Source organism: Pelobates fuscus, chromosome 8, assembly GCF_036172605.1.
Source record: "Pelobates fuscus isolate aPelFus1 chromosome 8, aPelFus1.pri, whole genome shotgun sequence".
Taxonomy (NCBI): domain Eukaryota; kingdom Metazoa; phylum Chordata; class Amphibia; order Anura; family Pelobatidae; genus Pelobates; species Pelobates fuscus.
Window position 1 is genome coordinate 163405587 of NC_086324.1, and position 27846 is coordinate 163433432.

The 27846-nt window shown below is 42.7% G+C and overlaps 2 protein-coding genes across 4 annotated transcripts; one reads left to right on the forward strand and one right to left on the reverse strand.

Moving 5' to 3' along the window:
• Positions 1 to 2181: 2181 nt before the first annotated feature.
• Positions 2182 to 14508, reverse strand: SPSB3 (splA/ryanodine receptor domain and SOCS box containing 3). Of its 3 annotated transcripts, XM_063430638.1 has the most exons (8): positions 14427 to 14508; positions 12203 to 12309; positions 11886 to 12035; positions 8659 to 8833; positions 8385 to 8572; positions 7001 to 7103; positions 5851 to 5976; positions 2182 to 4778 (listed from the first exon to the last, which is right to left on the reverse strand). In XM_063430638.1, the coding sequence occupies exons 3-8, from the start codon at positions 12012 to 12014 to the stop codon at positions 4423 to 4425; spliced, it is 1077 nt and encodes a 358-aa protein (XP_063286708.1). In that variant the 5' UTR covers positions 12015 to 12035; positions 12203 to 12309; positions 14427 to 14508; the 3' UTR covers positions 2182 to 4422. The 3 variants fall into 3 exon arrangements, with proteins under 3 accessions (XP_063286708.1, XP_063286709.1, XP_063286707.1); XM_063430639.1 differs by lacking the exon at positions 12203 to 12309; XM_063430637.1 differs by lacking the exon at positions 14427 to 14508 and having other exon boundaries at positions 12203 to 12431.
• Positions 14509 to 14669: 161 nt separating this feature from the next.
• On the forward strand, positions 14670 to 27846 carry NUBP2 (NUBP iron-sulfur cluster assembly factor 2, cytosolic). The gene is made up of 7 exons (XM_063430640.1): positions 14670 to 14854; positions 20818 to 20936; positions 21528 to 21726; positions 22276 to 22430; positions 23126 to 23236; positions 23725 to 23794; positions 27422 to 27846. The coding sequence occupies exons 1-7, from the start codon at positions 14776 to 14778 to the stop codon at positions 27562 to 27564; spliced, it is 876 nt and encodes a 291-aa protein (XP_063286710.1). The 5' UTR covers positions 14670 to 14775; the 3' UTR covers positions 27565 to 27846.

Genomic DNA, 27846 nt, shown 5'->3' on the forward strand with positions numbered 1-27846 from the left:
GTATCCTTATTAATTACAATTAGCGGGACCTGCCTAACAACCCAGGCCGAAAGTATAGGGAATTTAATTTGCTAGCACTATATTTAACCCTATAACTTTCCAAGACACTATAAAACCTGTACATGGGGGGGGTTTTACTCGGGAGACATCGCTGAACACAAATATTTGGGTTTCAAAACCGTAAAATGTATTACAACAATGATATCGTCAAGGAAAGTGAAATTTATTGCATTTTTCGCACACAAACGGCACTTACACTGACGATATTTTTGCTGTAATACTTTTTACTGTTTTGAAACACAAATTTGTGTTCAGCAAAGTCTCCTGAGTATAACAGTACCCCTCATGTACAGGTTTTAGGGTGTTTTCAAAAGTTACAGAGTCAAACATAAGGCTTGCGTTTCAGTTTTTTCACAATGAAATTCGCCAGATTGGTTACGTTGGCTTTGGGACCGTATAGTAGCCAAGAAATAAGAATTACCTCCATAATGGCAGACCATTTGCAAAAGTAGACAACCCAAGGTATTGCAAATGGGGTATGTTCAGTCTTTTTTAGTAGCCACTTAGTCACAAACACTGGCCAAAATTGGCTTTCAAATTAGTTTTTTGCATTTTTCACACACAAACAAATATTAACGTTAACTTTGGCTAGTGTTTGTGACCAAGTGGCTACTAAAAAAGACTGGACATACCCCATTTGCAATACCGTGGGTTGTCTACTTTTGCAAATGGTATGCCATCATGGGGGTAATTCTCATTCCTGGGCTACCATACAGTCTCAAAGGCAACGTAACCAAACTGGCAAATTTCAATGTGAAAAAACTGAAAAGTGTAACATGCTTTATTTGACCCTGTAACTTCCCAAAACACCATAAAACCTGTACATAGGGGGTACTGTTTTACACGTGAGACATCACTGAATACAAATATGTGTATTTTATTGCAGTAAAAGCAAACAGTATTATGACATTCACAGTTAGAATGTCACATAGAACTAAGAAAATGTAAAAAAAATCTTATTTTCTCTCTTTTTTTATATTGTATTCATATTAAGTTATGTTCCATACCTAAATATTTGATGTTAAATGAAAGCCCTGTTTCCCCTGAATAAAATGATATATAATAAGTGTGGGTGCATTTAATATGAAAAAGAGGTGAATTACGGTTGGACAGACATATAGCGCAAATGCCAGGTTTTGTTTACCTTTTTTTTGGATCACAACTTGTACATTTGGCTGCGGTCTTAAGAGGTTAAAGGTACACTGTAAGCACCCATGCCACTTCAGGTCATTTAAGTGGTCTGGGTGCAGTGTCAAAGGCCCCTTAACCCTGCAATTTTAATTACTGCAGTTTTTGATAGCACCACGTGTGTTATGTCTACCCAATGCCTGAACCAAGATCAAGGGACATATGCACTGGAATCGGATAAGTGATGAAGGCGTTTTTAACCCCTCCAGCACAGGGGAGGAAATGGGTGGACTTAAGGGAGCTCTAGTGCTAGAAAAAAAAATAAAGTTTTCCCAGTACTATAGTTTTCCTTTAAGCCTATCAAGTAAACAGGTCAAGTTTTGGAATCAGTGACTGAATGACTTTATGGTAGGCCTCTCTTAAAGGAGAAGTGGACATATTCCCCTCCCCCTTACAAATAAAATGTGGGTGATTCTAGATTTTTATTGCAACAAATTGCATTTTTTTTATTTTATTGAATAAATGTATAAGCTTATTTGAAGAGGATTGTGTTTAGCAGGCAGAGAGTTTGTTTCTCTGACAGTACCACTGTCAGTGTATGCTAGAACAAGCCACAGAACATAGAGCCACATTAAAGACAAAGAACAATGGTCTATAACTATCCAGTCTCAGAGCTGTGTTTGCATATCACATGATTGCTGAACTGGGTGTGGGTCAGTAAGAGAATGTTTCCTATAGTTCCCAAGATGCATCTCTCTGGAATTTGAATGGCAATGTGAAATCAGTCCTAGTTACATATTGACCACTTTAAGAAACACAGGTCAGAGTTCAAGACGTGCTGAGCAAAAACAAATTGCATCAGGAGGTCATAGCTAGCAGATCCAGCTATTCTAAACTACATCCATTGGTACCGTTTTGTGCTGGAATATTCTGAACTAGCAAACTGTTTGGATTGAGTTTCTTTGACAATAAAAAAAAAGCCACAGAAGTGTGTTCCACAACAGCATCCCTTTTATTGCAGGTTACAGATGTTCATTTCCTTGCACACAAACAAGTCACTTTGATGAACATGTGATATCTTTTACAGCATTTAACAGAAATCCATAAAATCTATCCCTTTTCCACAGCTTTAGAAAGTATCCAACGGTTACAAAAGAAACCGCACATGGCTAAATCACTGAAGCCTGAATGCCCATACTCCAAATGATCAAAAATAATTCAGGATCTTTTAGTGATATTAGGACTCCAAAACTCAAATATTGTTAGAGATTTACCAAGGTCCGGATTTTGGAATACAGTTGTGAATTACACTGAATTTAGACCATGTTTCAGACGATCTGGATGCAACTGAATGACAAACCCAGAAACAAAAAAATGATAACCACACACACATACACAGGTCATTTTACAGAATCAGCAGTCTGTCTGTAAATTCGGTTCAATGTAATTTCCACAGTTCTGCTGGACGGCTGATGTGCAATTCTTACGTGAATTCCGAGCTATGGTTTAGTAAATAATCTTGTAAGAAATTCTCGAGCACTTTGTTTTGCTGTGAAGTATTTTTCTATGGTACTTGGAGTGTCCAGTCTGACCAAAGTGGTCACTAAGCACATCACACCCAGGATCTCTGAAGCTATAACATATGATTTCTTCTTTTCCAAGCATTGTGTGTATGCACCTGCATCCATACCGTCTTTATATATTTTATACTATACATAAAGTTCCTCCATGTACTAATTAACTACATGAGACTGGGCACTAAGCCTTGTACACAGTTATATGGTGTCATGAAAAGAGAAGACTCAGACTACTGGCCTGTTCTAAACTCATAATGCATAGTTTAGTTTTCTTGGGAACCAGCAAGAAGTCTATGAAAAATGGGGATCACAGACCATTGTTTACAATTTCCAGTTAAATTAATCTGACCAAAAAAAGGCAATTGCTAATTAAATAGGCCAGAGTAGTAGAATTGGAGATTTTTTTCAGTTTGGCCACTTTGGCTTTGAATATGCAGTTTCCTTGTCACTTCCCACAATTCCTGACTAAAATCAAGAATCGACAAGTTATTTTATAGCCGAATGCATGTTTACCTGCAACAGCTTAGACTGAGTTCTGATTCAGCTCAGCATGAGAGGTTGTTAAATCATTAAGAGAATGGTCCGTCTGAGCAGAGTAAACGCTGGCTTGCCAATCTCTGGGGGAGCCGAGCTTTGGCATTACAGCTGTTGTGGCTAAGTTGTCTGAGTCTCCAAGTAAACGTCAATAACAGGTGAAGTACCAAAGGTCAGCCGACACTGAACAAAGTGGTGAAATAAAGCTCTCAAGAGGAAAAAAGAAAAACCAAAAAGGTTAAAAAGTAAACAAACTGCACCAGTATATAAAGACATTTTGTAACAATACCAAAAAGGCTTCTGTATAATAAAACCGGAATCAAAACATGTCAGCCAAAGTATAATTAAAACAAAACTGCTAGCAAACTCAAAATCGTATGATAACGGATCACATGGTATGCTTTCTCTCAAGACATAAAAAATAAAAACACTTCACACAGAGCCCTATCTAAAAGTTCTCCACCATATACATGGCAAACTGCAGTGTATGTACAGGGAGTGCCACATCAAGCACCTATGAATGCACCCCTTCAAATGTCATTTTCATATCATGACATCTGGCAGGTGGCTGGATCAGCCCCCAGTTGGAGCACAATGGTATACATGCTTCTTTTACATTATTTTAGCAAGTGGGCTGAACAACCGGCTCTTGCTCTGGAAAAGGGGAGATGGAGACAATCACACAGTTCAAACAGTGACTTGGTATGGAAACCTGTAAAATATTTGTTACAAGTGTGCTTTCCTACAGGTGCAGTTTTTATATTTCTCTGTTATTTCCCTTTAAGACATTAATGTACGGTGGTTTCCATGGCAAGTGTTAAAACGTCTGTCCTTTGTAAAGCGATCGGGTTTGTATTAATCCCAAGTCAGAAACATACTCCGGTAATTTCCATTGTCTTTTTTTTTTAAAACCGTCATTTTCAGTTATAGGAACACAATGGCATAAATACCCATCTCGTGTTCTTGCTTCTGTCCTTTATATCCTGATCGGCTTCTTGTTTGTTACACATAAGGAAATACCTTTTATCCCCATGTGTGTCCTTCCAGAAGTTCATTGTGTGATGGTACAGCCAGGTGGAGAAAGAGGCACTGTGATTAGAACCTCTAACTCCATCAAGATTCATTAAATCCTGCGGCAACGTTTGCGTTGACAGTCCTCTGGCCTTGGTGGGCAGTTGCTGTCCGAATCACTCCCGCAGGACGCGGTAGCCTGGGTGTCATCTTTGTATTGCTGGCTGGTCCCCATCTGAAGAACCCATCCTAGCTTGTTGCCAAGGACTTGTTTGAGACCTGGGGGCAGAGGCAGGGCTTCCAAAGAGTCAACACAATCAGGAAGAAGTTGGCGCAAACGGGCACAGCACAAGTATTGCAGAGAGGTGCGGCAGCAGCACGACCGGATCACTTTCATACTACTCTTCGCTGCGGTGGAGCACACCATTGGGAATAGCTTCTTGTTCCTCAACTGAGTAGCAGCAACGCCTGGAAGAGAAAAATAAATAAAAAGTAAACATCTCCCCACACCTCATAACTGAAGATCTGCATTAGACAATTATCAAAAGAATAAACACTCGTGAATTTTAAAGGTATAGGTGCCTGATAAAACTACTTCCATCAGTAGCTCAGAATACCCCACCCGTAATTGCATCGACCCAATAACATTGTATGTGAGTGGGCGAATGCCATTATTAGCCGAAGAATATCCAGTCATAAATAAAAATTTGTCTAGAGGATATGCAGATTACTGAACCTTTTAACAGGCAGAACAGGATCCAACAAGAAAAATAAAGTGAAGCTAAAAAAAACAGTTTTTATGCAAGATACCAAAGGCAAGATTCACTTAGCTTTACCACCTTTCCCTACATTTCTCCCTGTGATGGGAGTTTGGAGTTGGCCAGTCTAATTCTTTCCAACTTAAATTCACCTAGTTTTACCAGCACAGGTTATTAGGGAGAACATGACTGGTCTGGGGTAAGGAAGAGGAAGCAGAAATAGGAAAAAATAAATAATAAAACCCACACACATTACATGCATATACAAGTTGGAAGTAGTTTTTTTGAAGTTAAATAAAACTATAGAATTGATTAGTTTCATAAGGAAAAAAGACCGCCTTTTAAAATCCCATGGTAATTGTACATGCATTGATGTTCATATGGGCACCTGCAACAACTGCACCTACTTACTTGCCATCATACGAGAGAGGCAACATTTAGCAAGAGCTCTGTGATGCCATGCACCTCACAGAGGGACTCCTTAGATTTGCATAAAGGAACACGGATTTTATTTGTGTATTTTGTATAGATTTTTTTTGCATTATTTATTTGAAAAAGTGTTATCCACACGATACTTTAAACAGGAGGAATCATCTCAAGCCAGGAGTATCCCATTAACATATCCCAGGCAAGTGACAGATCTATGATTGGCTTGGATATCCCAGCCAGTTCCTGTATGACCACGTGTACCGGATGTTTACCACTCAGTTCTGCCGAAGTGGTTTTATGGCATAACGGGCTGTAAAGTCAGCCACCTAAACACAGAAAAAGTCAATGCTTACCAATGCACTTCCTATTTTTGTAGAAAGTAAGGACTCCATGCCACGTATCCAGATGAACCCCAATTATTGAACCTTGGCCAAAACGTGTTGAGAAGCTGTTCTTGTCACCCTTGTGCTGGAGTAACCCTAAAAGATAAATGGTTAGACAACATAAGTTTGTCAGCGGTTTCAAATATTTACAGTCAGCATCCAATGCTGCCTAAAACAATCATTTTAAGTTTGTCCTTACAACACACTGGGTAGAACCACTGGCTTAAAGAGTACAGAGCTATCACTAATGCAACATTTTCAAGCACAGCAAAAATGGTAAGTGGTGTTCTGGTGTCTAGTCTGCCCCTGCAGGCTTTTTGAAGTTAACACTGCCTTTAATTACATTAGTATCCAGGACACCTCTAGTGGCTACTCATCTGAATGCCTCTAGAGGTGCTTTCTGGGTCAGTGTAGCACTGACATTCAGCATCTCCACTCTCTGCATGGAGACACTGAACTTTCCCCATAGAGATGCATTCATTCAATGCATCATTATGAGGAGATGCTGATTGGACAGACCTTGATCTCACCCAATCAAATGCTTTTTCTGTTGAAAATTTAGATCAGTTGTGATGTCAGCCAAGGAGGTAGATCGTGCGGCGCTGAAAAAAAAAGGTAAGTTTTTACCTTTTAAGGGGGGTAAGCCACCTAAGTGGTTTAAACACTATAAGGTCAGGAATACAGGTTTGTGTTCCTGACCCTATAACCGGAGTAGGCAACCTTTCAGCAGCACTGTGCCGATATAGGATTGTGATGTCTCGTAGTGCGCCGGTCCTATTTATTTAAATTGAGGTGTGCATGTTGCCGTATTCTGCAGTTGCTTTGTATCGTATTTGTGCGTATATGAGCTATTATATTGTACGTTGTATGTTCAGGAGTAGTTTGTGGTATCGTGTAGGATACCTATGAATGTGGGCTGTTTACGGGGGCTACTAGTGGGATTGTGTGTGGCTGCAGAGGCGTAACTAGAAACCACAGGGCCCCATGCAAGCTTTAAGGCTTAGACAAGCCCCTTAAATAAAATACTGGCTGCACTTGCCTAATGGCTGCCTGGGTTTGGTCTCGGCTGTAGGCAGAGGAAAGGAAATTAACTATTGAGATTATGTAATACTACACCTACCTGTGTAAGACAGCCCCCAGCTCTCTGCATCTTTACCCAATAGGCTACAAAAGGTGTGCCGGTATTTATCCAGGTTCACATCTGAAGTCCCAATGCCGACCATCTGAAAAAAGAAAAAAAAAAAAGTGCGTCAGAGGCTACAGCCAGCATGGTCAGCCATCGTTAAAGACATTAATGGAGCAGTTAAGTATTTGCTTATCCCCAATGCGGTAGAATAATTAAACCATGGAAACAGGTTTTCCCATAACACAGTACTACAACTCAACTGCAAGGTGGGAAAGCCTCCGCTACCAAGTTTGTAATTTTCACTTCGCTGACTGCAAACAAAAGGGAAGAGGAATGAACAGAGGGACCTTACAGGCTTCTCGCTAGTAGCATTGCGTTCTCATAGGTTCCTCATTTTTCAGATGATTGAATAGGATGATAAAAGGTTTTAAATAAATTAAATTTGAAATATGCTTCACACCTCTCACACTTAAAATTAGGTTTTTTTGTTGTTTTTTTTTAACCAAGTATACATTTAGGCATTATTCAAAATTAAAACTAAAAAGGAAGCCTTGAAATCCTGGCATATTCTGGCAGACATGCTTTAATAGTGCTGCTGGTATTGATGAAACACCTTTTGGCAGACAAACGCCAATATACAATCTACCTACTTAGACATAATGTGCATCTCTATACAATAGGTGGAGGTCAATTAGGAACCACCTAATTTACAATGCTGTCGACACCCCACCACCCCCCAAAAAACCAAAAACACCAGACAACTCAATATGTCCACCAGGTGGGACATAGCAAGTCTGAAAACAAGCCTTAGACGTGATCAGTCTGCACTCTGCAGCTAGAACCAATTTCGGACATCACTAGTTGAGTTTAATATACAGGAATACATCTGAGCCAGCAGATTGTGCTATTGTTCAGTATTCAAAAACTAAAAATACATACAAGGCATTTTACAATATAAATACAGATAAGGACAATTACAATAGACTATAATGGATGTTAAATTTAGCAACATGAATTAGTGGGAGACAATTGAAGCCACGGATTGAACTCATAACCAAGCAAGGATTGAACTCATAACCTTTGAATAGCCATGTGAAAGGCTCGGTTACCTGCTGGTAAAAGAAAAACACACTCTGTATAACCAGTTAAGCTAGCTTTAATTGATTACCTCTTAACTAAATTCTAGAATAAGACTGAGCATGTCTGAGGTCTACACTCAGACGGGACACTTTTCAAAAGTGCCCTTACACCCAAGCCACCACAAATTCTAACCCTCGTCTTGTGCATCTCTGCAAGAACAGCAGTAGTTTCACACGTGATGTTTGTTTAGGGTGACGTGAACTGGTGCAATGAATGAGGATGTCATACATTCCCATACCATGTCAGTGCCATAGACTGGAGAAGTCATCTTGATCTCCCAAAAGTGTTGACCATCAGACAGCACTTTGTTTCCACGTATGGCAGCTGTTCCGCAGCTGTACTCCATGTGGAAGCTTACTTTGCGGTTATCGCAGCTCAAGAGTGTGGCTGTGGATTTACTGCAGTCATCCCACACCCAATCAAAATCTGCAAGCAAAAAACAGAAATAAGGAAAAGATAAGAAGGGTTATCAAGCCTTTAGGACACAATATGTAGACATGTTGGGAGCTTACCTTCATCCTCCTCTCCACACTGGCAGCTTTTCATTTGGTGAAAAGTGAGTAAGCTGGAGCAGTACGCATCATTTTGACTGTCGCATCCACAATAAGACTCCCCAGTTACCGGTACAGCGCTGGGTATGGATGGAGGCAGCTGGAGTATATCACTGTCTGAATCACTGTTACTGTGCTGTGAAGAGAGACTCATTTAAAACCTTTACCTCTGTTGGTTAGACAACATTGCTATTGACTTAACTAATTCACTACTATGTTGTTTTGGGGGGGGGGGGGCGAGGGGGGAATCCAAGACTACCAGCATCACATATTTGATACACAAACAATTAGATTTTTTTTGGTGCCTGACAAATATTGGGAAAGGAAAGAACTTCATTTTTATAGGTTTTCCTCATGCAACACGATCTGCTGTGTTCGCGTTGAAAGCATTAAACTTTTTGCTTTGGGGCATCTGTCCAATCCACCTTGTGGATTTTATTTTCCTATCTGGGAACACGTATAGGAAGCTGCATTTCTAAGGTCTTTGTGTGTACAAAATGGCCAGTATATTTCTTCATATGGGCCGAGACCTCCACACGCTGGATGCTCAGCAGCAGCTGTGATGGGTCTACAAAAGATACAGCACAGATGGGTGGATGATGTAAAATAAATAAACCGGATTCTCTCTTAATAAAAATGTTTTTGAAGAAATACAGTTTTCTATTTTAGGGATATTATAGTCCAAAGGTTATTCAGCATGTATTCGCGTAATGTTGACATTTTTAGTAAATGAGTTCCATTAATCCAAGTGCTTGTCTGCAGAGACAATCACTTTTTAGTTCTAAAATAAAACATACAAAGTTCAGAACAACATGAATCCAATTGTTCTTATGCTAATCTATATACAAGGAGCACCTTTATGTTGTTCTCCAAACATGAGTGATTAATCTATTAAACGGACATAGTTCACCTTGCAATATTTTCATTGTTATCTTTGCACTTCTAATTGAATATAACAAAACTATTTCTTATATAGCGGTTAGCATAACAACTTTTCTGATTAGTTTAAGTATGAAGCCTTCATCTAGTGGCAAATATTAAAGATTACAAAAGTCAAGAATAAGTCTTTACATAAAAAAACAAACAAAAAAAAAAAACACCCAAAAAAACCCACAGGATTTAACCCCTTAAGGACCAAACTTCTGGAATAAAAGGGAATCATGACATGTCACACATGTCTTGTGTCCTTAAGGGGTTAAAAAAGATTCAGACTGGTTATTTACATCAAATCCAAACTGCAGCAGAGTTAGATAGGCCACCATTCACAGTCTGTCTGGTCCTTGGAAAAGTTTTGCATCTACGGTGGTACCTCTGTTTACGAATTTAAAATGACCTTTCTTACTGCAAAAGGTTTGTAAACTGAAACGTGGTTTCCCATAGGAATGCACTGAAAACCAATTAATATGTTCCGGAGGTCAAAAAAAAGAAAAAAAAAAAAAGTCAAAATGAACTAGCATAGAAACCAACCCACAATGCAAAACACACAGTAAAAGGCATGCAAACGACAAAGCTCTGCTCCCTACCTTTCCACCGATTGAGAAATGCACCCCAAAAAAGTTTTTAAAAAATCCCAAAACCGCTGCAAAAACATCTCCACACGCAACGCCACGTGCTACCCACAGACTCCAGCATGCACAGGGCAGCGCTATATAAAAAAAAATCGTAAACCGAGACATTTTCAATGGATTTTCATTTGTAAACTGAAAATTATGTTAACTGAGGCGTTTGTAAACCGAGGTACCACTGAGTGGTGATAATGGGTAAGGCTTTATTTGCTACATTTTATTTTGCATTGCACATGCTTGGGTTTATGCTACTGTGTAATACTTACACGTTAATGTAAGCATTTGCTTAGCAGTACATCAACTTTCATAAAGTTCTCACTTCTGGTTACATGCGTTTAGATCTCACAGAGTCCCCAAATAAAGCCTTTCAAATCTTATCTAACTACAGTGGAACCTCGGAACTCGCATGCTCACGTTCTTGTATAATTCAGAAGTTGAACAAAAATGTTGAGTTAAAAAAAAAAAAAAATGTCTCGGTACGCGAACAATCTTCGGTACCCAAACATACAACAAAGAGCCATGTCTCATTTTCAAGTCAGAAAAGGGTGCGTTTGTAAGGGCCATCTCTTTATGTACTTAACTAATAGTGTCACAGGTCTGGAGTACGGTAGGGAGTTACCAGGGGACAATTATAAACGGCAATATGTAAAGTAAATATAAAAATGTGGCTATCCGTACAAAATATTATATCCCACACTGTGGCTTTATGACTCCAAACAATACATTGCTAAAATAATCATTTATCACTTTTATATCTTTGGAACTGCAACACCGTTGAATGCTGTATTCCATGTCTGCCCATGCAAAATGCTGTAATTTTGGGGGGTCTGGAACGGATTAATCAATTTTACATTAATTCCTATGGGAAATGTTGATTCGGTTCTCGAACAGCCTTCTGGAACAGATTAAGTTTGAGTTCCGAGGTTCCACTGTATCTTGTTAAAACATGTCTAGCCAGCAACAATTAGGGCACACAATGTCTCAAAGGGCTGTTGCTGAAATATCAGTCAGTATAACTGGATTATGTTTTTCAGGGTAATGTTTGTCTTAGTTTTAACCCCTTAAGGACCAAACTTCTGGAATAAAAGAGAATCATGACATGTCACACGTCATGTGTCCTTAAGGGGTTAAACTCACTGTATAACAGTTACAGCCTAGTGTAGTTACGTTACCTAGAATCTCAAAGCACCACTCCCAGGTTTTACACAAAAAATGTTTAGATGTGGTTTGCCAAAAATAAGGTCTTTCCATCTCACCAGGAGACCACCCTATCTTCAGCTCGACTGACTGTTCAAGAATTACCGCCAATATTGATAAGCTTAAAATACCATAACCTGCTTTCAGCCAATCACTCTGCAGATTGGACAATGATAATAGAGAAATTTTAATGCAGCTGAAGAGGGAGCACTTTCATTGCCTTGGTTTGTCAAACCACTTTTAAACAGTTGGACACTTAAACAGGAAATGGCTCTAGAACACTCTAGGTAACCACATTGTGCTGCAGTGGATTCATTGCTACAGTGTCCTTTTAAACTACATATATACAATACACAACAGTTTCCTTGCAATTTACCACAATCTACATTTTGATGACATGTTTTAACACTCTTATTCACCACTCACCTGTCCATCAGAATCATAACCCCAAGACTCTTCCCCTGCTGGTAAAACAGGTGGCCTGGCATCCTGGTCTCTACGCACTCCACTTAGCACAAAACGCCAGGCTCGGCTGTTGCGTGGACGGCGCGCCATTTTTTGTGACGAAATACAAGGCTACAAAAAATAAATGATTAGACTTAACACACTTTGGAAGAAATAATATTGTCTCGTACCAATTTCTGTTTTTTACAACACGGGGTGAAAGAGGGGATACTTTGAAATACAGAAGGGTCATGGATAAGAAGTAATTCTAGGGAACATTCTAAAAGTGGAGAAGTTACCTTGGAAACAAACTGAACGCCCCTGCCAATTGCTGCAATTTTAAAACCTTGCCTCAGAATTTCTTCATTTCACATAACCTCCATAGCTGTCCGGAAAAGTCGTTCCCCTAAAAGAGAGGATATTGAAAACGCCACAGATTGAAAGGTAAATCCACAGCTAAGAAGAAGAAATAACTGGCCTTAAATATAAAGAATCTAAAGCACGATTTGTGCTAGACCAGCGATTATTAACATTTGCTTAGACCGACATTAACTTACAAACAATGTTTTGACAAATCATTTTATTTCATACTACACCTTAATTATACCCTTCTCAACAGTAATGCTAAAGGCAAGGCAACAGTAAAAAAAAAAAAATTTGTGTGCAGTTGCATGTGGCCAGATAAACATAACTGGAGACCAAGAGAAATAGCATGGGATGCAGTTTGGGGGATAAGAATGACTGTGCTAGACCCTATCCTTGGTTATTACCCCCACCTGTTGGCAACACCACAATCCCTTTACCCTGTGTTATAACTCACCACCTGTTGGCAATACCCCAATCCGGTGTTATCAAGACAGCCCCCCCACCTGTTGGCAATGCCCCAACCCCCCTTTCCTGTGTAATGACCCCACCTGTTGGCAATGCCCCAATCCCGTGTTATGACCCCCCACCTGTTGGCAATGCCCCAACCCCCCTATTGGCAATGCCCCAACCCCCCTATTGGCAATGCCCCAACCCCCCTTTCCTGTGTAATGACCCCTCCTTTTGGCAATGCCCCAATCCCGTGTTATGACCCCCCACCTGTTGGCAATGCCCCAACCCCCCTATTGGCAATGCCCCAACCCCCCTTTCCTGTGTAATGACCCCACCTTTTGGCAATGCCCCAATCCCGTGTTATGACCCCCCCACCTGTTGGCAATGCCCCAACCCCCCCTATCTTGTGTAATGACCCCACCTGTTGGCAATGCCCCAATCCAGTGTTATGACCCCCCACCTGTTGGCAATGCCCCAATCCCCCTATACTGTGTTATGACCCCCACCTGTTGGCAATGCCCCTATACTGTGTTATGACCCCCCCCCCCCCATAGGCAATGCCCCCAATCCCCCTATACTGTCATGACCCCCACCTGTTGGCAATGTCCCAAACCCCCCCACCTGGCAATGACCTCCCCCCACCTGTTGGCAATGTCCCAAACCCCCCCACCTGGCAATGACCTCCCCCCACCTGTTGGCAATGCCCCAATCCCCCTATACTGTCATGACCCCCACCTGTTGGCAATGCCCCAATCCCCCTATACTGTCATGACCCCCACCTGTTGGCAATGCCCCAATCCCCCTATACTGTCATGACCCCCACCTGTTGGCAATGTCCCAATCCCCCTATACTGTCATGACCCCCACCTGTTGGCAATGCCCCAATCCCCCTATACTGTCATGACCCCCACCTGTTGGCAATGCCCCAATCCCCCTATACTGTCATGACCCCCACCTGTTGGCAATGCCCCAATCCCCCTATACTGTCATGACCCCCACCTGTTGGCAATGCCCCAATCCCCCTATACTGTCATGACCCCCACCTGTTGGCAATGCCCCAATCCCCCTATACTGTCATGACCCCCACCTGTTGGCAATGTCCCAAACCCCCCCACCTGGCAATGACCTCCCCCCACCTGTTGGCAATGCCCCAATCCCCCTATACTGTCATGACCCCCACCTGTTGGCAATGCCCCAATCCCCCTATACTGTCATGACCCCCACCTGTTGGCAATGCCCCAATCCCCCTATACTGTCATGACCCCCACCTGTTGGCAATGTCCCAATCCCCCTATACTGTCATGACCCCCACCTGTTGGCAATGCCCCAATCCCCCTATACTGTCATGACCCCCACCTGTTGGCAATGCCCCAATCCCCCTATACTGTCATGACCCCCACCTGTTGGCAATGTCCCAAACCCCCCCACCTGGCAATGACCTCCCCCCACCTGTTGGCAATCCCCCCATCTTGTGTGCCCCCCCCCCCCCCCCCCCCCCGGCAGTGTGGGGGTACAGGACCCGGTCTATAGTGTCCCGCCCCCCTGCTGTTATTATGGGATAGCGGTTCCCGGCGTTGTGTGGCCCTTAGCTGGCCCTCCATAGAGCCCCGTGGGAGGTGTCCGGCCAGCCCACCCGGCCTCGCCCCCTGCTGGGCCCTAGCCAGCCCAGGGGCCCCCAGGATCCCCTCACACCCGCCCGGCACCTACCTGCCCTGCCCGCAGCCGCAATCGTCAACAATAACCCCTGAACCAGACTCTGCCCTCTGACGAGCGGCAAGCCCCGCCTCACCATGCCGATTGGGCGAAAAGACACGCCAATCGGCAAACGCTTCGTTTTCACTGGCCGGCATCCACGCCCATCAAAGGTCAGGGCGTGGCCGGGCGTTCATCCGCTGATTCTGATTGGCGAGACGCGGCCGTTCTCAGCGCAGAGAAATCATTGCCTTGTATTGCAGGGGCGTGACGTCACGTAAGTTGACTCTGATTGGCCACTTACCCTACCGCCCCTTGAAATAGCGGTTTGTTATTGGACGAAAGGACATGCAACGTAACTGTTATGACTGTCGGTGATTGGTCAGTTCTCCTGTCAGGGATTATATACGGAAGTGAATGTTCCAGCATGGAGTCCACACAGGGTGAGAGTGGGATCCTCTCGGTTTGCACTCAGGGAGGGAGATATCGCGATCACTGCGCCTATTTACTAAGCTGGACACCGGAGTGCGATAACATGTAGGCCAGGCTTCCCAAACTCCGGCCCTCCAGATGTTGCTGAACTACAACTCCCATGATTCTAGGAATTAAATAGGTAGGCTGAGAATCATGGGAGTTGTAGTTCAGCAATATCTGGAGGGCTGGAGCTTGGGGAAGCCTGGATTAGGGGAATTCCCAATATTCTCATTTTTTACTATTTTTAGACTAAATTTTGCCATTTGGATTTCACTTCGCAGCAATTCGGAGTTTAGTGAATAGCTCGGCCACAATGCGAGATTCACATTGTCAGCTAAAATAATACCTGAACTGCAAACATGGCTGGCTTGGGCAATGTCTGCAGCCTGCCACTTTCAGCCTGGAATTTGGAATTCACTTTGTATTCACATATTCGTAAATAGCCGTATCGGTAAATAGCCCATGTTACTAAATAGCCCATATCAGCAAATAGCCCATGTTAGTAAATAGTCTGTATCGGCAAATAGCCCATGTTAGTAAATAGTCTGTATCGGCAAATAGCCCATGTTAGTAAATAGTCCGTATCGGCAAATAGCCCATGTTAGTAAATAGTCCGTATCGGCAAATAGCCCATGTTAGTAAATAGTCCGTATCGGCAAATCGCCCATGTTAGTAAATCGTACGTATTGGCAAATAGCCCATGCTAGTAAATAATCCATATCGGCAAACAGCCCATGCTAGTAAATAGTCCGTATCAGCAAATAGCCCATGCTAGTAAATAGGCCGTATCAGCAAATCGCCTATGTTAGTATTTAGTCCGTATCAGCAAATAGCCCATGTTAGTAAATAGCCCGTATCGGCAAATAGCCCATGTTAGTAAATAGCCCGTATCGGCAAATAGCCCATGTTAGTAAATAGCCCGTATCGGCAAATAGCCCATGTTAGTAAATAGCCCGTATCGGCAAATAGCCCATGTTAGTAAATAGTACGTATCGGCAAATAGCCCATGTTAGTAAATAGTCCGTATCGGCAAATAGCCCATGTTAGTAAATAGTCCGTATCGGCAAATAGTACGTATCGGCAAATAGCCCATGTTAGTAAATAGTACGTATTGGCAAATGGCCCATGTTAGTAAATAGTACGTATTGGCAAATGGCCCATGTTAGTAAATAGTACGTATTGGCAAATAGCCCATGCTAGTAAATAATCCATATCGGCAAATAGCCCATGCTAGTAAATAGTCCGTATCGGCAAATAGCCCGTATCTGCAATAAACTGTATCTGCAAATAACCCATGTTAGTAAATAGCCGTATTGGCATATAGCCTATGTTAGTAAATATCCGCATCGGCAAATAGACCGTGTGGCGGGATACAGCCACTAAGTACCATGCCTACTATATAAGCCCATGTGTTTGACTTGTATTTTGTGTCCCCAATGTATATTGTTATGATTTTCCCTTGTTGAATATGTTTCCCCTTGTATTTTTTACAATGCATTTTACTTTTCAGCCACGCGAGGGTGCTCCGTGTGCTGGACCACCACGATACTCCATTTAGAATGTGTGGTTAGAATGTTCACACTTTGCTAACGAGGCTTATAGCTGCCCAGGAGAACGCTCTCTCCGGGGGATATCGCTGGCTGCATGGAAGTGCTGACCTATGGTAGAGAGAGCACCCATTCAAACTGGATTCATGCCATTCTCCTTGTTGGTCGGCACGAGTGAGCGCTGATTGGTTGCTGCGGGCGCAGATGTCCAATCGGAGAAGGAGCGCTTGTTCAAACGGGGTTTCGCGCCCTTTCTTCGGATTGGGTGGCGAAACCCCTCTCGTCCCTGGGCGCTGATTGAGGCAAATTGGTTTTGCGCCTTTCAGCGGATTGGTGCAACCGGGTTTCGCGCCCTTTTTCTCTGATTGGGTGGCAAACCCCTCTCCTCCCCTAGCACTGATTGGTGCAGCCGAATTTCGCACCCTTTCTTCGGATTGGACGGCGAAACTCCTTCCTCCCCTGAACACTGACTGGCTCGATTTGGTTCGCGCCCTTTCAGCTGATTGGTTGTTGCTTGGTTTAGGTTTAGAAGTTTGAATTCGCCGCACTAGACCAAGCAATGCCATGGAACTAATTTTCGGGGATGTACAGAGCCTCGAGCCCCAGACTTTAAACGCTGACATCTCAGGCTCTGTGCATCCGATCGCCCTGCTTTTTGCAGGGATCCCAGATGGGATAGCTATGTTGGTTTCAACCCTGTAACCCCTTCCCTTCTAGGGGCGTCAAGCCCCAAAGTGTAACCCCCCCATGAATGTAATATGGTTTAATGTGTATCCCTGTGTACTGTTTGATATCTCCCAGGGCGGGAGATGGCTATCTGTAACCCTGCCCCCTCCTGCCTAGCACTAAGGGAAGTGTAATGTGTGTTATGGAGACCCCCTGTGGGGGACTGTGCATAAAACAAGCCTGTGTTCAATAAAAATGGTGAGAAGTCAGTGTTTAAACCTCCAGAACTGTGTGTCGTCCTTTTACTGGAGGGAAGATTTAACCCCTGTGTCTGCTGTTCCAGCTTGCAGGGGATTCAGAAGATTTAACCCCTGTGTCTGCAGTTCTATCTTGCAGGGGATGCAACGGAGAGAAGTCCTTGTAACGACCAAGAGCTTCCAGGGCTGAGTGTCATCTCTGCCTGGGAGCGCATAGAGCTAAGTCCCCTAACCATGTAATAGTTCCTGATTGACTGAAGGAAGGGAACTAACGGGAGGTAACCGGTTGGGTTAACTGGGAAGAGGACGTTCCGTTACAGCCCGTGTTAGTAAACAGCCATATTGGCAAATATCCTATGTTAGTAAATAGCCGTATCTGCAAATAGCCCATGCTAGTAATTAGCCGTATCGGCAAATAGCCTATGGTCGTAAACATCCGTATCGGCAAATAGCCCATGTTAGTAAATAGCCGTATCTGCAAATAGCCTTTGTTAGTAAACATCCGTATCGGCAAATAGCCTATGTTGGTAAATAGCTGTATCTGCAAATAGCCTATGTTAGTAAATAGCCCAAGTTTGTGTTAGGCTGCAACATTTTACAGGGTCTGAAACCCTTACGCTGCCATGGACTTATGCAATCGCCCATTCTGCTTTCCTTTGTCTCTATGTAATGAACAATTAATCTACGCCAGTCATTATGAAGTTCAAGAAAGTAGTAGCTTTTTAATGCGTGTGCATCGTATTATATGAAACACCATTTTCTTAGGGGTGTATACAACAGAAGACAAAATCAACCAATCATTGAACTTTCAGTGCAAAAAGTATCGTTATTCATATAACATTACGCATTGCTGTAAGTCTACTGCGCATGTCTAGAACGTCTTCTCTAAACTATGCAGGGTTAGCTTGGCCTGTGAGACAAAAAAGGGAGTCTGTGCTTGGAACGGATTGCAGGCAGGAAACAATTCTTGCTTTTAACCCCTGCAGAAAGATTAAACTAAGAAAAATAGTTTTTTGTAACCCTTTATTTACCTGTATCTATGACAAGTCCCCTCCTCTGGTACTGCAGGCGAGAGTTAGGCAAGTTATATCCAAATGTACTAATTACAACTGTGGGACTTTAATTAGCGCTTCACCTCTATTCCCCTGTCGTCTTACAACCACAGAACTATCAAGAAAGACCTGTCCAGATATTTGTAGATAGAGGATAATATATGTTATTAAATCCACGTCTCATTATGCAATACATCCAAAGGTTAATGTATATATTTATTTATAGGTCTGTATGTCTAGGAAATATTCACTAGGCATTGCATAGGTAAAACAATTAATTTCCCATAAGTTCGTAAATGGCTGTATTGGCAAATAGTTTATGTTAGTAAATAGTCGTATCAGCAAATAGCCTGTGTTAGTAAATAGCCGTATCGGCAAATAGCCTGTGTTGGTAAATGGCCCTATCGGCAAATAGCCTATGTTGGTAAATAGGTGTATCGGCAAATAGCCTATGTTGGTAAATAGGTGTATCGGCAAATAGCCTGTGTTGGTAAGTAGGCGTATCGGCAAATAGCCTGTGTTGGTAAATGGCCGTATCGGCAAATAGCCTGTGTTGGTAAATGGCCGTATCGGCAAATAGCCTGTGTTGGTAAATGGCCGTATCGGCAAATAGCCTGTGTTGGTAAATAGCCGTATCGGCAAATAGCTTGTGTTGGTAAATAGCCGTATCGGCAAATAGCTTGTGTTGGTAAATAGCCGTATCGGCAAATAGCCTGTGTTGGTAAATAGCCGTATCGGCAAATAGCTTGTGTTGGTAAATAGCCGTATCGGCAAATAGCCTGTGTTGGTAAATAGCCGTATCGGCAAATAGCCTGTGTTGGTAAATAGCCGTATCGGCAAATAGCTTGTGTTGGTAAATAGCCGTATCGGCAAATAGCCTGTGTTGGTAACTGGCCGTATCGGCAAATAGCCTGTGTTGGTAAATGGCCGTATCGGCAAATAGCCTGTGTTGGTAAATAGGTGTATCGGCAAATAGCCTGTGTTGGTAAATAGGCGTATCGGCAAATAGCCTGTGTTGGTAAATAGCCGTATCGGCAAATAGCTTGTGTTGGTAAATAGCCGTATCGGCAAATAGCTTGTGTTGGTAAATAGCCGTATCGGCAAATAGCCTGTGATGGTAAATAGCCGTATCGGCAAATAGCCTGTGTTGGTAAATAGCCGTATCGGCAAATAGCTTGTGTTGGTAAATAGCCGTATCGGCAAATAGCCTGTGTTGGTAAATGGCCGTATCGGCAAATAGCCTGTGTTGGTAAATGGCCGTATCGGCAAATAGCCTGTGTTGGTAAATAGGTGTATCGGCAAATAGCCTGTGTTGGTAAATAGGCGTATCGGCAAATAGCCTGTGTTGGTAAATAGCCGTATCGGCAAATAGCTTGTGTTGGTAAATAGCCGTATCGGCAAATAGCTTGTGTTGGTAAATAGCCGTATCGGCAAATAGCCTGTGTTGGTAAATAGCCGTATCGGCAAATAGCCTGTGTTGGTAAATAGCCGTATCGGCAAATAGCTTGTGTTGGTAAATAGCCGTATCGGCAAATAGCCTGTGTTGGTAAATGGCCGTATCGGCAAATAGCCTGTGTTGGTAAATGGCCGTATCGGCAAATAGCCTGTGTTGGTAAATAGGCGTATCGGCAAATAGCCTGTGTTGGTAAATAGGCGTATCGGCAAATAGCCTGTGTTGGTAAATAGGCGTATCGGCAAATAGCTTGTGTTGGTAAATAGCCGTATCGGCAAATAGCCTGTGTTGGTAAATAGGCGTATCGGCAAATAGCCTGTGTTGGTAAATAGCCGTATCGGCAAATAGCTTGTGTTGGTAAATAGCCGTATCGGCAAATAGCTTGTGTTGGGTAGGGTGCTCAACCCAAAAGGAATCTGGTCTGGATTCCAAACTTACATAGTAAAGACAAAAAGGGAATTGTGGGTGTTAATTCCAAGGCATTATAGGATAATTGATACAGTATCCCTGTATCTGTAGCTCTGCACTACTGAGAGATTCCTTGGCTGTATCATTTTCTTAGTGGTCAATCTTTAGTGCACCACAACTACACTTCTATAGCTTCAGTCTTACTACATATCTATTATTTGTTTTTTTTTCTTTATCACAATTTGTGTCGTTATTTACTCCTTCACGTTATGAATTTCTTTTCTTTCTTTTTTGCGTTTTTCCCTAAGGGGATGTGACAATAAAGGTTTAGCAATATGTTTTTTGTTCTTCCGTAAGCAGCCATCCCATTTCTGATTCTCCCCTTATCTTGGGATACACTTTTTTGAGTCTTACACTTTTATGAGTCCGGTATTGACTGATGGCCATTTGAGAGTTTCCCATTTTGGAGATCATGTATCTTTGTATTGTTTAGTATGTTGGTTTGAAGTTGGTATTGTAACTTATTGCATTGTTGATATCTTGTTTCAGAAAATGGAAATCTTGCAAATGTCCGCCACATTATTCTGGTGATGTCAGGGAAAGGAGGTGTTGGGAAGAGCACCTTATCTACCCAGATTGCTCTGGCTCTGCGTCATGCAGGGAAAAGGGTGAGTGGAAATGCAAGTTGTAGGTAAATGTTGACACAAATTGGAAGAAAGTTGGTGAATAGAAGAGAGGTTTGCCAAGGAGATGTAAGGAAACCGTATAAGAAATCTGATTACAATGCAATATATAATACAAGGGGAAGAAATGTTTCTTAAAGTGGTCATGGTACATGGAGCCTGTATGTGCTGGTGTAACTTCACCTCCGGCAGCGTCATTAACCAGGCTGGCTAATATTAATTCTTTGCATATGTTCAGAATGTCGTTCGTTGGCTGAGAGCGATCAGGTGACACTCTCAACCTATGAATGGCTGGTGGGATCGACATCCAGCTTACGAGACTCTGCGCTCAGTTGTAAAGTGGTTTGCATCATTACCAAGAATGGTGGAAAGATACGGCTACCATGGTAACCACTACAGCGGGCTGCAATGATTATGATGGTTGGAGTAACTCTTTTTTTAACTTGCTTCAAATAATTAATTTAGTCCAGGAGAAAATTTATTTGAAGTTTCTACTTAAAGTTCTACCATACATTTCCCAAAAGGCGAACAATCTGCTGGTGCTTGAGTACTGTCTCACTGTGTCCATTTTTGCAGGTTGGAATTCTTGATGTGGACCTGTGTGGACCTAGCATTCCGCGCATGCTTAATGCTGTGGGTAAAGAGGTCCATCAGTGTGACAGTGGCTGGGTACCCGTGTATGTAGATCAAGAAAAGACCATTTCTCTGATGTCCATTGGCTTCTTGTTAGATGGTCAAGATGATGCAGTGGTATGGAGGGGCCCTAAAAAGAACGGTATGTAAAGGAGACAGTAAGGTTAGTGTGTTGATTAAAAGTCGGTGTGCATTTTTATGTACATTTAGGTTCTGGATGACCTGAACTATATGACCATCCAACAGAGGGTAATATTTTGTAGACTCTAAAAGAAAATGTATGACTCAATCATTTTTGTATTCATGTAGCAATTATGGGAGGCATAGAACCTTTTATAAAATTATCAAAACCACAAAGTTCCAGCAGGACTAATTTAAGAGCCTTGGCTCAGAAAGACCAACCTAAGAACTCGTAATTATTGCTGCACAGAGCAGAATTAGCCACTTGCATTTTTTTCCAGCAGTGACCCTTAAAATTTGGAGAATTTTGTAGCCATTTTTTTTTGTTTCACTCAAGGGAATCGATTGTGAAAGCAGACGGGAGACATGAGTAAAGTCAGTTTGTATTTCGAATAGGAATAGCAAAGGATATTTTTTTTTTTGTCTATCCACACAAAATGAGTACAATCTGGGTTCTCTTTGTTGGTATCACAGTTACAGTATATGAAACCTATCTTCTCCTTCCTAACAGCAATGATAAATCAGTTTATCAACGATGTGGCATGGGGTGAGCTAGATTTTCTCATTGTCGACACACCTCCAGGAACATCAGACGAACACATTACTACCGTGCAAGCCCTACGCCCCTTCAAACCTATGGGTGCCGTTATGGTCACCACACCACAGGTGCTGTCTTGTCTGTAAATGTTTCAAATGATACACTTTGTAATTTCACTGTATAATCAGAGGTTTGTTCAGTAAACTGAATTGCAAACGTTCAAACTCTTAACTCGTTCATCTTCTCACAGAGCTTAAAAACTTACTGCCTCCTTTAACCCACTTTTTCTTCAAATCTAGTAAAGAAATAACTCCAATGGAAACAATTTTTTTTTTTACCAAGATATATATTTAGTAGATATACCTAAATGAAAACATGCGTGCATTTAATTATGCATTTTTTCATTTGAGTATATCTAAAAACAGCTTGCAAAAGCTGCAGCTCTCTTGTCTGCTGCCTTTGAAAGCTGTCTCCTTCTTCAGGAATTGCCACAATTATTCAGGAAGGACCTGATCCTTTTTATAGTATTTGTATGTATGGATCACTGATTTTAAAGCTGACACCGTTTGGTCCCAAGTGAGATGTGCTCATTCAGTTAAAATAAACAAACAACCAGACTGACCTTTAGTAAGTATTACCATTACAAATTCAAACCTGTATTCCTAGCACCATCAAGTTCTACTCACTACTTGGGGTCAGGGCCCCCTAAATGGAAATAAAAAAGGGGTTTACTCACCCTGTTTCCAGTATCTTACATTTTCTACAATAGCCGATGTGATATTGTGAAGGTATTGCTGATCAAATGAAATGTTTCATTTTACAGGCTGTGTCTGTTGGAGATGTTAGACGGGAGCTGACATTTTGCAAGAAGACCGGCTTGGCAGTGATTGGCATAGTGGAAAACATGAGTGGATTTGTTTGTCCATACTGCTCGGTAAGCCATCTTCCTATTTAATCGTGCTACAGTTTCTAGGTAGGAGTGAGAAGCTTTCTTCCTAATCAGTCTTCCAATTACCTTTAAAGGAACATGTTTACCATTATTTATCATGAAAATTAAGATAGCTTGTATTGTAGCCTTTATGTGTTATATATATATATATTAACCCTGCCCATCTAAGCGTTAGAAATGAATACCCATGAGGCGGTTTCTTAGTTTCAATAATACAATATTAGTTTTTCTTGAGTTCGCTATTTGTATCCTTCTTTAAGGGATCTCTCTCATATCAATGATACAGGCTTTAGAAACATTGCTCAAACACCTGTTTGTCAACAGTCTCTGGAACACAATTAGGCAATATGATGGTTATTTATTTTTAAATCAAATTCTTAATGTATTCACATCAGTAAAGTGTTCGATGAGGGTAATCTGCCACATCGTCGTGTTTCACAGTAATAGTGAGAATTGTCTGTGTATCATTCTAGGAATGCAGTAACATCTTTTCCAAGGGTGGCGGTGAGGAATTGGCGAAGTACGCTGGCGTGCCCTTTCTAGGTAATCGAAACTGAAATAAATACGAATAGCTGAAATAAGGAATACAGAGAAAAACTTGCCAACGTTGATCTATCAGATACACAGTCTGACCTCTTGGCTTCCCCATGATAAGAGGCATCCTCCCAGTCTGTAACGAGGTATAACACTGGGTAAAGATACACTCCATCTAAATTATAACCATGCGTCTGATAGCACAATGGTTCCCAGCCTTGTTTGGACCAAGGCGGACATTAATGAAAGAAAATGCCATTGGTAGATTACTGTTTTCGTTTAACCTTCACCATCAGTGTAGAAATATTACATTTACTTGAAGCCTTACTAGAGCAGTATGCATGCTCCTAGGCAAATTGACAAGAACACATTTTAAGGACTGCATTTAACCCCTTAAGGACCAAACTTCTGGAATAAAAGGGAATCCTGACATGTCATGTGTCCTTAAGGGGTTAACCTATTGCTGCCCTCAAATCTGTGTATTGGTGGCACTGAGCTATACAAGTGTGCCACTACACACCGATTGAAAAGCACTGTGATAAAGCCTCACTCACTTCATCACTCTGATTTTATTATTTTAGTATTTTTATTTTACATGTTGCATGAATGTTTTTTTGTTGTTTTTTTTTTACTAAAACAAATCATACGGGGCGTGGCCTAGCGGCGGAACGGAATGGCCGCATAAACAAACAACTCCTCCGACCTCACCCGCATATCGTGTGAAAGCAGCCACATCAAACTGCGATGGGGAAACACTCCAAACCCGGGAGCACCCCTAAGCCCTTGGGGTCACGCCAGGCGACCGTGCATGCCTCCATGCGGCAATTCTTGGCCGCGACGCCGGACCCGAACTCCCAGGCGGCGTCTGAGGCCTACACGCAGTCTGAAGCCTCCACTCCTGGCTCATACTCCCCAGAGAGGGAAGACCACATGGCTACCCCCCCGGCGGACTGGCTTAGCCTACTGAAGGCATTACCAACTCAGGCAGACCTGACAACTGCTACCACAGCCCTTCAGACCTCCATCAGGACGGATCTTCAATTGATGAGGGCAGACATTCAAGGTATGGCGGACCGCATGGCCCAACTTGAGGCTGACTACGACAACCTAACGGCGACGCAGACGGCTCAAGCAGTGACTCAAGCTCACCAAATGACCCAAATGCAGGCTATGGCACGGCACTTAGAGGACCTGGACAATAGGGGCCGCAGAAACAACTTAAAGATACGTGGCCTTTTGGAAGGGGAGGAAACCCCGGCCCAACTGATACACTTGCTTACAGCCGTATTCAACGGCCTCCTGGGACGCCCCGTGGAGACCCCCATAGCATTTGTCAGGGCCCACAGAGCGTTGAGACCCAAAGGCCCGCCGGACGCCCCTCCGCGGGACGTCATCTGCTGCGTGGAATCCTACGCATTGAAGGAAGAGATCCTGCATGAGGCCCGCAACAAAGAGATTGTGCACAACGGCGGAACGCTTCAGCTCTTCCCAGACCTCTGCCCAGCGACACTAGGGTACCGCAGAGCTTTAAAACCACTCACTAGAGCACTGGTCACCCAGAAGATACGATACAGGTGGACCTTCCCGACAGACCTGATAGCCAACACAACAAATGGCCCCAGACAGGTGCGCACGGCACAGGATCTACAGGACCTCATGGAGGAACTCCAACTGCCCCCACTTCACCTGAGGTGGGCGGACCCGCTGGACTTCTACAACAGCCCGCCAATGCCGCAAAGAGGTCAGCCACAACGACGACCCAGAACCCGGATAGACACAGTGAGGCCAGCCAGGGTGACCCGCTAGCTGTGCCAGGCGATCCTGAGGACATGTCGGGACATCTGGAACACGTAACTATAACCATACACGCCTGGGCACTTGGCCCCACATGCACACGATTCACACACGACTGTCTCACGCACCAAAGTGACCCTTGGGGTGCACACTGGGTTGGGGGGAACAGAGGGGGGTCAGCTGCCAAACGATGGGACCTTGAACTTTTGCTCGGAAATCGCTTTGGGGGGGGGGTGAGTTGGGTGGGAAAGCAAGGGAACGATGCTTTGAGTTCTGTATTGCCTGTTTAGAAACGAAGAGTGTATCTCAAACTTCAAGATAAACTACTCTAAGTCCACGATACTTAAAGTATCATTACCGGCTCGCGAGGCGATGACACTGAAACAAGACCTCCCGTTCCAGTGGTCAGACACCTCTATACGATATCTGGGGACGAAGATCATGAAAGATCTCACCCAGCTATACGCGGCCAACTTTCAACCGCTGTTGAACACAATCCAGAAGGACCTCAGGGACTGGGAGCAGGTGCGACTCTCGTGGTTCGGTAGGGTTGGAGTTCTTAAAATGAATATATTACCGCAGGTGTTGTAGCTGTTCCAGGCCATCCCCAGCGCCATCCTGGAGGCCTTCTTCACCTCCCTCAGAGCCATGGCCCTCAGGTTTGCCTGTCAGAATATGAAAGCGAGAATCAAACATGATGTACTTACGCACCCGAAAGAAAAAGGAGGGCTCGCCCTCCCAGACTTTAGGGGTTACTATAGAGCTACTCATATCCAGCGAATAGTAGAGTGGACCAAATCAGGGGTTGCTAAACCCTGGAAGGACCTGCGAGTCCGCACAGCGGTTTCTTTCTTTTAAAAGTATTTTGTCTAAAACAAAAAAGAATTAAAATTATGCTCAATAAAAATATATTTACAAAAAAACAAAACAAATCATACACCATAGTTGCCTGCATATGTGTGTTTTGTGTTATTTTTGTTCATTTAGATTTTTTTTTCGTAATTCTGAAATTGCTAGTGTTTTATTCCCTGGAGTGATGGAGATATATGTACTTATGTTCCACGGTTAATGAGACCATGGATTCAGTTCTCTGGTGATAACGGACAGAGGGGCACACTAAGCATCAAAACAGCTTTAGCTTAATGCAATAGTTTTTGGTTTATAAATTATCGCCCTGCAATGTCAATGCTTAATTCTCTGCCATGCAGGAGTTAAATCACTTTGTTTTTGCAGTGCCTGTCAAACGTTCCCTGGCTGTTGGTCACACAACTGATCTTACAGCACTGTGTGTTTACTTCAGAAGTTCTTATCTCCTGCTCTGTTAATAGATCTTTAATCATGGGAGACCCTGCAGTGTCCATCAGGCAATTAACATACCACAAGATAACATCTAAATTCAATACAGTAAGTAGTGTAAAATATAGACTCTTTTTAGGAACGTATAGAGTGTCTGTCTCTCGACAGGGGAAGTAAAGGTAAGGTAGGTAAAGTTAGTGTGAGGTACTTGTGTTTCCATTAAGCTAAAATTGTTTTGGTGCTTAGACTGTCACTTTGTTTTTTGCATAACAGAGAATTGAGCAGTGAGACTGCAGGTTTGTGGCATCTCTCATCCTAATGCACAATAAACAATGTTGTTTTATAGGACCTCTCTTTATATATTTAAGGAGAAGAAATCCGTTGCCTCTTCTGTATGTACTTCTAATGCAAGAAGACAGCACTGACATTTTTTTTTTTTTTTTCGGAAGTAGATGCTTAAATGACACATGAAGACTTCATGTACTGTGTAGTTACTTTCTCCAGGGAAGCTTCTTTCTAATTAAACATCATGTTTCCGTTTTACAGGATGTGTCCCAATTGATCCACTTCTGAGCAAAAGCGCGGAGGAGGGTAAAGACTTTATCCAGGAGTTTCCCAATAGTGCAGCCTACCCAGCCCTTACCAGCATTGCCAAGTTAATCCTAGAGAAGGCAGCACTGACCCTCTGACCAAATCATCTAGCCAAGCCTCACCATAACCTTCCTGGATTTTGTTTATTAAAATTTGTGGACAGAGAAACAAGACTCCCAGAGGGACGTTGCTGAATATTTTACATCCAAAAAGGTCCCTTTTATCAGCGTGGAAACATCTGGATGTGCATTTGATATTTCCATTTAAAACACTTCTGTGCTGTGAGCGTTACTTCCTAGGATAAATAATAGCTAATGCACTCAAATTGTGTTCTTTGATAATTTCATGGTGCATACAGACATTAAAGCCCTTGTGCAGAA